The sequence below is a fragment of the Centroberyx gerrardi genome, chromosome 12 (genome assembly GCF_048128805.1).
Source record: "Centroberyx gerrardi isolate f3 chromosome 12, fCenGer3.hap1.cur.20231027, whole genome shotgun sequence".
In the NCBI taxonomy this organism is placed as follows: Eukaryota; Metazoa; Chordata; class Actinopteri; order Beryciformes; family Berycidae; genus Centroberyx; species Centroberyx gerrardi.
Window position 1 is genome coordinate 20682974 of NC_136008.1, and position 12420 is coordinate 20695393.

Genomic DNA, 12420 nt, shown 5'->3' on the forward strand with positions numbered 1-12420 from the left:
AAATAAACTTAACGCACCCCTGTCGTCAGTACAATTCATCCAATCAGCTCACGACGTGGGTGGAAGTGGCTGATTTGAAAACCGGGTAAACCCAAACAGGCAGTTCAAATTGAGTCTTTATCGTGCCGTAAACGTAAAACGAGATTAATTTGTGACACCGTAAACATGGTGAGATGGATTTGATAAAAATGTTTTGTTAGAATATTATTTAGGGTGTGTTTAGATATGTTGGACTTTGAATATCTGAATTCCGGAGTGAATTACGAGGGAACTAGTTTGCTAACCTAGTTAACCTTTAGCCAGATCGCTACATTTAAGCTAACTTAGGTTAGATGGTAAACACAAGACATACTTCGTTATTCGGCTGGTTGTTAGAATTTGTTTGATCGGCTAACTTAGTGATCTGAAACAAACTAATGTTACCGTTGACGTTATATTTGACCCAGCTAGCTAACCAAATATGAGTCATTGCACATTTACGCAGCATAGCCGAGCTAACGTTAGTGTTACCACAATATTGTATTGTTGTAGTGTATTAGGACTAAATCACAGCCTGCAAACTGTCACTGTCATTCCCGTTGACACATCTAGCCCCATACGTACAGGAAGATCTTTATGCCACACTCCATTATAAATATGGCAATTTAATGATGTCTTGTTTTTCGCCAAATGTACATACCAGATAGAACATAGGCTACGTTAAGCTAATTTATTAAACGTTAGGGTCTACTGGTAAAGTCGGCAAACCGATATTCGCCAAGCAGCACTTTATTTTAATACAATTTCAGTTTTTAGAATTGTTTTACACTGCTCGCTACCTCTCTACCCCTGGCCCAAGTAGATGGTGGGAATAACGGTCTAAATAAAATAAATTTCATTGAAATAAGTGCTGCTTGGTGTGTTGAATTTATGCTGAATTGAAGAGAGGCTTCTAAGGACATGTAAAAGGTCTGTATACTAGGTATGTGCCTTTGCTAAGGAGACATTAAACTGCCAGATTTTTGAAAGGAGTTTTGGTGTGACTTTCTCTCCATGCAAAAGAGGGCACATATCTGGGCTAACTCATATGGTGTACCTTCACCTATCCCTCAATTTCAGATGGAGGAAGAGGAGCATACAGACAGAAAGCAGCAACTTGCCATGCTTTATCAAAAGCTCAACAAAATTAAAAAGTATCTCAACGAAGGTAAGTGTTTATCCAATTGTCCTCCTGTCATTGTGAGATGAAAATACATCAGTCTGTTTTTTTTTTGGTTTGTTTTTTTTTTTTTTTTTATTTGTCAGTATGGGATAAACTGATCGTAATACCTCACACTTTTGTTACAGATGACACCGACAATATTAACCAGGTCATCGGCTCAAACTCTCCCGAAACTTGTCTGACATATCTGATGGACCTGGAGAAGAAAGGTGACCCTCACCTGGATCGTAACCATCTCACCAGGCTCATGGACTTTTATACCAGAGTGTTCTCAAATATGCCATTGGGAAAGCACTGTCAAAATGAGAGCTATGCCAGGATGTTGGTCAGATTTGCAGAGCTGAAAGCGTGAGTAGCTATAATGTTTAGCCTACTCTTTCAAGACCTTCTTTAACCTCTTTCCGCCTCCGATTGCATCAGTCGATTGGGTAGGCCTGAAGCTGAAATAATCAATCAACTTAAGTCATTTTGATATGCTTATCAATTGACAGCTTGGTGGATATAAAGCCTTTTTTCCCCCTTTTTTTTCTTCTACTAGAATCCAGGATGTCAATGAGGCAGAAGCCAACTTCAATGTGGCAAGATCTCACAGCCAGAATTTTGCATTTGTCCACATTGCACATGCACAGTTTGAGCATTCTCAAGGTAGAGAGAGATGCCTTTTGTTGCTCTCGAAAATATGAACAAATATATAAAGACTATAACTCATGACTTGAGTTATTATGTGTGATGTTTCAGTGTCTGCTGTCTCATCTTACCAGGCAACACAAAGAGAGCCATTTACATTTTGCAGAGGGCAATTGAACTGGATGCCAAACCGAAAGAAGTGCTGGAGGCTGCCTTACAAAGCCTGCAGACAGGAAAAGCACAACTTGTCTGTTCTGAGGATAAGGAAAATGTACCAGGTCAGTATTTATTATGTTTGACACCATGGCATAAAACACAGTTGACCCACTTAATTGATGATGTACAATGAATTAGTTCTGAAAATCACTGTTATAACCAAAAAATGTTATCCTTGTTCTTTTGTTCGTAGTATGCTTTTCCCAACTGATTTCCATACTTTCTTATGTTTTCTCTTCACCAGTATTACCCAACAATAATTTGCACGATTCTGCCAAACATGGCTCAGAATTCCAAAAGGTCTGCAAGAACTCAGACGGGACAGGCGACTTACAGCTCCCCACTATTTTTGGTTCAGGGTAAGAATAAAACAAGTGCTTTCAATTTTAACCAGGTATTTATTTTGTTCTAAAACATAAAATCTTACATCCATCCCTCTTCTCCGGCCCTCAGGACAGAGCCCCTGAGTGGATCATCAGATGACCAGCTGCCAGGATGGAGGTCTGGATCTCAGTGCAAGAGAGCTGTTGGCTTGGTGAGAGTTGGATTTCATCCTGCCAGTATTTTTTCCCTATACTTGGCCAAAGGGTAGATGCAACTGATTACTGATCAGTCTTTGAAGTTGTGCTCTGACCTTTTGCTTTCCAGCCAGGGAGAGTTCCCATAGTTTCCCTCTCTATCCCAGAAATGAATGTTGACGACAGCGATGGGATACCCTCAAAGAAAAGTGATACATTCTTGTCCAGGTAATTATGTAGGACGGGGATTTCCACATTTTTTCATGACAAGGACCCACAGATAATTAGGCATTCGACCATGAACTTCTATATTATTTTGTCCTGAGGAATGGCATCTGAGAAGATTTTTGTTGCTAGCTATGGCTTTGTACATATGACATAACTGTCTGTACTGGAGGTGGGGAGGTAGCAGTAGGTATACTGAAACCTAGGATGAAAATAGTCATCACTGATGGAGGACACACACTTTTATGTTGTCTCAAACTGCTTAATATACTTTGCATTGTAATTCCTGAGTATATCACTCCACTGTGTAATTGAAAGTATTGTAATGCCTTTTTCATGGCATTGCATTGTTGTTACCTAAGTGGAATTTTAGTTGTGACTGTTTGTAGTTATGTAGGCCACATTATGAGTCTTAACTGTTTCATTTTGTTTCAGGCAAACATCTGGTTCAAGTACCAGCTCAATGTTTGCTTTATCGTCCTCCAAGAAAACTGCTGTTGATGGAGATTTCCTCAGTCTTAAAGTGAGTAAAAAGTGAGCTTGTTTTTGTGGTTACTGGTTTTGGTGTCTAGTTGGCCAAAGAAATATTAAAGGAACACTTCACAATTTTTTAACCTTATCTCCATATATTGGTCCTCACTAATACATGCAAATTCAAAAAGATTTTTGAATTTTGGGACTTCCCACAGCCCGTCTCCAAGACACAGCAAGTAGACAGACATGATGCTGTATTAGTGAGGACCAATATACGGAGATATGGTTAAAAAATAGCAAAGTGTTTCTTTAAATCTGTCTTTTGCATTGCTGTGTTCCCAGCCAACAATTACCAGTCCAATGCCTCGCCCCTGGGAGGACCAGACAACGGTGGACTCCACCACCACACTCCTTTACAGGCAGGACAGGAGGGACACCTCTAGGATGGAAGGTACTATATCATCGAGAGAGTATGGCACACCGTACATCCAGCGCTGTGTAGTATTTAGACATTCTTACTGCAGAGCTGTGTGGACAATGGGACATTTACAGTAATTTTGTGTCGTTTTGATAAGTTTTGTTTTTCCCTGGCAGATACAACTTACAATTTCTACCAGATCATCAATTCAAATTCCCCCGAGTCGTGTCGGACATATCTGCTGAACCTGGAGAAGAGAGGCAACCCTCACACAGACGTGAACCTCCTTACTAAGCTAAAGGACTGCTATTCTAAAGTCTTCTCCAGAATGCCAATAGGAAAATACAGCAAGAACGAGAGCTACGCCAGAATACTGGTCAGATATGCTGAACTCAAGGGGTGAGTGTGGATGGAAATATCTACATTATAGTAAAGGCATTTTGGGATGGGTTTGTGGAGGAAGTATCAATTCTAGGTGTGGTATTGATGGTATGGGGGTGACTAGTGCCTGAACTGGTATACTATATCCATTAAAGGTAAAAATGCATGGCATGTATTCATACATAGCCTCAGGTATACAAGTGTGTGTCACTGGATGTATTGGCCATCTGATCTTGTTCTGTAGGGTCAAAGAATATGCGTGCTATCCTGTAACCCTGACCAAGGCTGTTGCAGCCAGAACATGTTGGCTTTTAACATCAAAGCGTTGTCAGTTGTTCTCTAAGAGTAGCTGCTTTTTTTTCATTCTTCTGTAGGATTGAAGACCCAGACGAAGCACAGGACCACTTCATAGTTGCAAGATCCAACTGCAAAGGCTTTGCCTTTGTCCACGTGGCACACGCCCAGTTCGAGGTCTCTCAAGGTATACTTCTCCATATACAGTATTATTATTTATTGTAGTTGTTTTACAGAAACCTGATATGTTGAATAGATACACTCAGCACATTTCGTATTTGTCAGTTAAAGCTCCCGAGCTAGTAATTCTGTGTGTCTTTCTTAACGGTGTTCTTAAATGCATTACCGTATACATTTATTTACAGTCATTTGGCAATAGTGACAGCAGGTGCTGTCACAACAGGCCATCAACAATTTAAAGATGTGCACGTCCAAATGCTCCTCCACTTGTCTAGACAGCCCTTGTGTAAAATCAGTATTTTTTAAAATGCCAGGATGTTATACTGTTTTTTTTTTAGTTTATATGATTAGACATTGACAAAATGCTATCCAAGGAATAGTTTAAAAAAACTACTCATAATGTAGTGCATAACTGTCAAATTAACCATCATAATCAGAGAAAGTTACAACAATGTGACACAAGTCGTGTATCAACATTATGTCCTCAGCATGGTTTAAATGTAGTATATTTCAATTGGCATGTTTACAATATAATTATCAGGATATAACACAGTTAATTTAGATGATACTTACCGCCAGAATTGCATATTGGCAGTATTTAGACACAGTGACTATTTTTGCTGTGAGCAGGACAAGAAATGTGCATTTTATAGGAGCATGGTTGTGTAAATCTTGTGTAAATCTCTCACTTTTCTTCCTGGTTCCCCTTAAGGTAATGTGAACAAAGCAACTTCAATTCTACACAAAGCCCAGGCCTTAAATGCTAGGCCAGGCAAGGTGCTGGAGGTGGCCATGCGTAACCTTAAAGCTGGGGAAAAACAGCTGGTACCCACCGAGGAGGAGGAGTGCTCCCCAGGTAGAGTTCAGAGTCAGCTTCCTAATGGTATCAAACTACTGACCGTATGTCTGATTCATTCTCTAGGTCAAACTAGTGGGTGTAGTTAGTCAATTTTTATAACCATCTTTCTTTCTTCTAGATTTGCAGAGCCATGGTCCACGAAGGGTGGCAACTTGTGGGGGGAAACAGGAGTTGCAGATTCCTGCTCGGGTGTCTGTGAACCGGTCTGTGGAGCAGCCTAAACCTGCCAGCAAGGAGCCTTTATCGGCGTGGAAGATGCCAGCTCTTGTTGGCCGGCATTTTTCTCCAGAGGTTAGATACATTATTTTGGGGTTTCAGTCAAAAAAAACTGTCTTGCTAGCTGTGTTTCCAACTGTTAAATGAATTTCAAGCAAACTTTTGAAATGTCGTAAACAAAAGTGAATTAGGTGAATTTCCATCAGCTGGGTTGAAGCATCCATGAGAAAAATGGAATGGAGTCTTTTATTAGTAGTATTTGGCAAGCTGTTATAGTTCTTATCTGTCAGTTAATGTTGGACATATTTAATGCGACTAATGGCCAAACAACCACGACGGGCAACCTTATACATGGGAGATACAGTCAGCAGGTATAATATTTCATGGTATTAGAGTGACACTTGAGAACTCTTGAACAGTTGTGCAATGAGATCGAACCAAGCCTGCATCATTATTTATTCAACAAATGTGGTTCAGTCAGAATTTATCGGATAATTTCTTTATTGATAAAAAACTTTTCCTCTTTTTAGCAACATTGAGGAAATTTGATCAAAATTTGCCGTTTCCATTCCAAACCCACCTACTGTTTGTTGTTCCTCCTACTGTTTTTATGACCATTTCAAGTCATTTCTACAATTAAACTGATCCTATGTATTTTAGTCTCCCAACCATACCCCAGTGTTCACTAAATAATTTTCTTCCTAGGATAAACACACTACACCTCCTGACCCTCGACCTGTTCCCCGTCTGCTGGACTCCCTCCCCACTCCATCCCTCCCTCTTCCATCCAGACTGAACCCACCTATGGTCTGCCAGACGCCCAACAACTACAAAAATCCCTGTGCTAACAGGTAACATCTTGACTTGTGTCTGCAGGTCCTGAAAAAGCTTTAAAATCAAGGTTGTAGAAGTTGTTGCATACAGGCATTTTGAGTCTTTAATTCACTTTTTCCGGTGATGCCTATTTGAAATAAATAGTTGTCTGAACAGAAACTTTACTCTGTGGGTTAAGTTTGGTTATCTAGTTGGGAAAGTTAGGGGAGTTACCTAGTTTCCATCTTTTTCTTTCTCCCCCTCAGTTTTATCACCCCGGTTGTAAAGAGAGACCCTGAATCAGCTTCTTCTGCCGCACACAGAGCCGGACCCACCCAGCAACCCTGCACACCTCTAAACCAAGTGTCCTACTTCCAAACCCCACAGGTACCAGATGCCCTGTGCCTTTGCAGTCATTGAATACATTGCTTTTATTTTGTGGACTCAGAAGACACAATAGAGCTGGAACGTCACATGGTACTGTGAAAAATATTATTCCCATGTCACCAACCACCTGATGTTATTCTATAGTGGATGACTTCCTAACAGTATCAAGAAGACTAAGTGACTTCTACTGGATTTGAAACATTGTGTCCATTGTGTAACTGTAATTGTCATTGATTATGAATATTTCAACCTCCGTATAGAGAAGTAAGCTTTTTCACCGTCAGGTAGGGATGTTTCCATCACAGCTACTACAATACCCATAAGCCCAGCTAGCTTCTTATCAGTGTAAGTAAGTGTTAGCAGAGGCGAAAACCATTATAAATCTGGACATGTACAGCAGTGTAGCTTGTCATGCTACATTATATGCTCTGCAGAGGCTCGATAATGAACAAATTAGCCAGGCTTGTCATGTCAAGCCAAAAATAACATAACGGCTTGCAAACTGGCACAAAACTTTGCAGCATTGTTGTGAGTTTTGACCACTGTGTCTGTGGCTTCTTCCAGCCGACTAGTAAACATTTAAACACACTGTGGCACAAAATTCTGGAACTTGTACCTTTTGACTTTTTTTGCGTTTTTCTTTCAGAAATATAAACACGCAAATGCATTTAGTTTAGCTATTTTACTTGCCTGGTACATTCTCGGGCTGACTGAATGTGAACCTGAACCTTGGTGATGTTAGGATTATATGACATTCCAGCTCTCTTGGTGTTAACACTGTTTAGATGAGCATTGATACTTTTATCTTTCCGTTCACTGCTTAAGTTGCCTATAGAATGAATGGTATAAAACTGTGACGATAGGATATATTTTTGTTTGAATCCTATTTTAGGCTTCCGTCACTGCTGTGTCAAACGAAACCATCACCATTAAGGGCAAGCAGTTCTTCATCCTCAAGATGATTGGACGGGGTGGATCTAGCAAGGTAATTGCCAATGAATTTATATGAAGCAAAAAGTGCTGCCTTGTGTTTAATGATGTGTTTTTTTTTTTTAACTGTAACATAACTCTTTCTTGTCTGTTGTTTGACTGTTGTTTTCTTTGGTCTTTCAGGTGTACCAGGTCCTGGACCACAAAAAGCAGTTGTTTGCTGTGAAGCATGTAAACCTTGAGGAGGCTGACGCTCAGACGGTGGAAAGCTACAAAAATGAGATTGAGCATCTGAATCACTTGCAGCAGTACAGCGACCAGATTATCAAGCTGTTTGACTAGTGAGTACATGGTCCATTACATGTATGAGGATTTGCATAATAACTGCAGAACATACTGAGATCAAGATGAATGGAATGGAATGAATGCAAAAATATGTATGATATGAAAACATGAAATATATTCAGTATGAAATGAAAAAAATGCATATGTTCTGATAAGGATTTGTTGTGTGTGTGATTGCAGCGAAATAACCAACAGCTACATCTACATGCTGATGGAGTGTGGGAACCTGGACCTGAACACTTGGTTGCGAAACCGTAAGACTGTGAACCCGCTGGAGAGGAAATTCTACTGGAAGAACATGCTGGAGGCCGTCCACACCATCCACAGACATGGTTCTCTCCCTCTGGCTCTCACTCATCCTTCACTCATTGACACACTAATATAACCTCAGTTTATAACCATTGCATATTTCATTATGTGAATATGTGTCTGTTGTGTCTTCTCTGCAGGAATTGTCCATAGTGACTTGAAGCCAGCCAATTTTGTCATTGTGAATGCTTCGCTCAAGTTGATCGACTTTGGCATAGCTAACCGCATCCAACCGGATGTAACGAGCATTATGAAGGATTCACAAGTAAGAGATTTATCTTAATGACAAGTCTCCATACATTTTGATGATCATTATAAACCCTTTTACACCTAGCATTGACATGCGTCCTGGGTGATCGGATTGTAATCGGTTAGAGCAGAAACACATCAAGTCCAGATGTAAATGCACCCAAGACACATCGAAGATCTGATCATGTGAACCAGCTCCAGAGATGAACAGAGATGCTTTTGGCCCCGTTTACAACAAAGTGTAAATGCAGTGTGTCTCCACATATAAGAGCTACGGAATGGACTGTAACCGTAACAGAAATAAATATTTGCCTTCGAATCCAACCATGAAACACGCAAAAGCAACAGGCAGCTCCAATAGTAACGTGTGACATTCTGACATTCTTTGGAAAGAGAAATCTGATTCCAATGTGTATACCAGAGATGCATTTTAATGCTAGGTGTAATGTAATTCAACTACATCTAAATACATTGCGGATATGTGATGCATGTTAATGCAATGTGAAAAGGGGGCCTGTGTGTAATACATTGTTGTTTGCTAAACACAGGTGGGAACCCTGAACTACATGCCCCCCGAAGCCATCAAAGACACTTCATCCAAGTCAGGGAAAGCAAGCTCCAAGGTATTCTTACTCTGCCAATTCAGTGATCAATGCAGTAATTTATGATTGGAGAAGAGTGGTGAAATATCTTTCTAATTTTGTTCCTAAGATCAGTCCGAAAGGTGATGTGTGGTCCCTTGGTTGCATCCTGTACTGCATGACCTATGGGAAGACTCCATTCCAAAGCATCACCAATCAGATTACCAAGCTGCACGCCATCATCGATCCTTCCCATAAGATCGAATTTCCTGACATTTCAGAGAGGGATCTGCTGGATGTGTTGAAGGTGAGTGAGCTCGACTGAAATCTGGGATTGCTGCATTGATGTAAACACAGTGGATACTGGATGAGACCATATGTGGAATGCCTTCACTTTTTGGCAAACAAGCTCTCTGATTAACTAACTGTTGTGCAATGAGAAGATTGGTAGCAGTATCTCCTCAGTATAACCAATATTAAGTGCTTTTGAAATGATCCAAAGCTAGCTTATACTGTCTGATGAACATTAGAGTTAGACATGCACCTGCCAAATATACACTGTGCTGATTCATTAGTATTTACCATAGTGAATTAAATAGTGTACAAACTGAAACGGTCTACCACTGTTGTTGCACAACGGTAAGCAGATGGAAAAGCTTATTTGCCAAAAAGTCGGTGTCTTTTTTCAAGTCTGCGGATTAGAACAGTGGTTGAAATGTGATTGATGTGACATGGAAAACATGGATAACCTCATCTCATTTTCTGTTGTCTGATTCTGCCAGAGATGCTTGGTGCGAAACCCCAGAGAGCGAATCTCCATTGCTGAGCTTCTGGAACATCCATACCTGCAGCTTCAGCCACAGCCATCGCGTGAACCAGGTACACACACACACACATACACACACACTCGACAATACTGTGTGTCTGTGTGCTATTACTTAAAGCCAATTTTGCTGATATCATGTGACATTGAGCTTGATTTATTCACCTCCTTGCTTCAGAAAATCCATGTAACAGTGATCTCAGGAAAATCCTAACGGACCTTGCAGCCCTCCAGTCTCCCAACAGCATCGTCAGAGCTGCTAATGTAAGCTTAACCTGATAGAACTGCAAGTTGATTGAGAATTAGCAAGAATACATTTCTTTTCTCCAACCCTTCATTTCTGCTACCAATTCTGCTTTCTGCAATCCACAGAATTTGGCAAAAATGTGCAGCAGTGGCAGGAAGCTGGACGTTGCAGAGTGTGTGAAGTCGTCAAGCCAACTATCCTGGAAAATGTGATGGGGAGGGGTTTTTGTCTTGTTTTGAACCTTTTCCTGTTTCCCATTTTTTGAGAGTTCTTTCACTTTTTTACCACTGAATTGCAATATTAGTTGCAATATTTTGTATTGTAAGATGTATTACTAACAAGTCTGTATGTTTTATTTCCTGGAATCAAAATCATTGCATTGCTTTGATTGCTTCATCTTTACGTATCTCCTCTGATAACAAATGTAAGCAAGCAATATACTCAAATAAACGTATTTTACCTTTAAGAATTGGTCTAGAATTTGCGTCAGCTAAGGTAAAGGTATTGGTGACTGTAAATGCTGACAAAGGACTTTACTGTAGCGCACATTCCTGTTTGTGAGAAGGGCAAGTCATTATTACAGCCTACTAAGAAAGGCTTGACATTGTGAATTTATCACACATAGAACTAGAAGGGCACTCGGAGAGCGCAGACCTCCGCCAAGGTTCGTACTATTATTGCTTGTTCATGAGTCGGATCCGGAGCCGCGCCAAAATTTAATGGGTTCTTCCTTGGCTCATGCTATACCTTTCCACAAAGTTTCATGAAAATCGGGCCAGTAGTTTTTCCGTAATCCTGCTAACAGACAAACAAACGGCACCGAAAACCTCCTTGGCATTACCTTACAGAGCACACTGAATTAAACATAATCAGGATTCTATTTCCATATGAAAACAGTCTTCCTTTACTGGTTGTAAATCCTTGTGTCCTGCTGAGACTAAACTGTTTGTTTTGGGGGGGAAAAAACTGCCACAACATGCATATTTCTGGAGAGCTTTTTATTAGGACAGTGTTTTCTTTGGGGATCTCTAGATTCTAGGACATTCTGCTTATGGATCATTCTGGTCATCTTCACCTGCTTCGACTGCAGTTTAGGATGCTGGTTTTTGGTCGATCACTCATCCTAAAACTTGTCACAAATGGCCTATAGTTGAGCAATGTCATGGCATTTGAGGCTCTAATACACAAGTTTAATATACATTTTCACACTACATTCCAAAGCACAGCACTGCATCTGTATTAACTACAATTTCCCAGGTCTTGAATCTGGTTGCACCACATTTTTGTGGTCCCAATGCTATGTGGGTATTGGGTTTTCAGTCCTGATAATCAATTTAATGCTGCCTTCAGGTCCTCCTCATAAGATCCTACTTTTAAGTTTTAAAGAGAACATGTGTAATGTATTAACCACAAGTTATTGGATCACACATAAGTGTACAAAAATGCTATAACTAAAAGTTAAACAAAGAGTGAAAATATAAACATGCAACAATAGGCTACTAATTATTTACACAATGTCAAATAATATAACATCACTTTTCCCATCAGTCGTTGACACCACTTCCGTGATCTCTGTCACTACATGAAAATTCCCACTTTGGCAGTTGTGATAAATACATTGTTGAGTAATTTCATGAATGTATTAAAATAGAGTAATATGCACACAACTGATGCGCACTGCGGACTCTTTAAATCTCTTCCACGCGCACCGCCCTCCGTTTTGACCAATCAGAGCCTTTTTCAGCACATGGACGCTGACAAGAGGAAGAAGAAGCTAGAGCTCTCACTCTGCCACTATTCCCGGGTACCACAATCGTTATCGCGACCAAAAGGGTCTGACTGGACTGGTGTGGCCCTCTGTTAGATGTCTTCCACAGAAAACAACTATTGTATATTTGAACCAGATTAAACACAAATTACGAAAGCATTATTAACATCCACAGCTAAAAATGATGATCTAAAAAGAATGTTAAAATGCTTAGGTACATTACTAATGTCAGCGCATGCGTGAGGGTTACCGCCCACTTTTGAAGACAGGAAAGCAGACCGTTGTTTGCAACTGCGTGATGAATTGTCTTAATAGACGATCTTCGGATGCTGTCACCTTGTCCTTCCTGGTCAGTCACA

The 12420-nt window shown here is 40.3% G+C and overlaps 1 protein-coding gene across 1 annotated transcript; it reads left to right on the forward strand.

Annotated features, from left to right (window-relative positions):
• Window positions 1-87: 87 nt before the first annotated feature.
• On the forward strand, window positions 88-10917 carry ttk (ttk protein kinase). The gene is made up of 25 exons (XM_071902423.2): window positions 88-168; window positions 1099-1186; window positions 1327-1549; window positions 1740-1846; window positions 1963-2106; window positions 2289-2403; window positions 2498-2579; window positions 2693-2790; window positions 3223-3310; window positions 3604-3712; window positions 3856-4078; window positions 4435-4541; window positions 5247-5390; window positions 5512-5684; window positions 6315-6460; window positions 6689-6809; window positions 7702-7794; window positions 7923-8080; window positions 8265-8416; window positions 8534-8658; window positions 9191-9265; window positions 9354-9530; window positions 10006-10102; window positions 10225-10310; window positions 10419-10917. The coding sequence occupies exons 1-25, from the start codon at window positions 166-168 to the stop codon at window positions 10503-10505; spliced, it is 3021 nt and encodes a 1006-aa protein (XP_071758524.1). The 5' UTR covers window positions 88-165; the 3' UTR covers window positions 10506-10917.
• Window positions 10918-12420: the final 1503 nt, after the last annotated feature.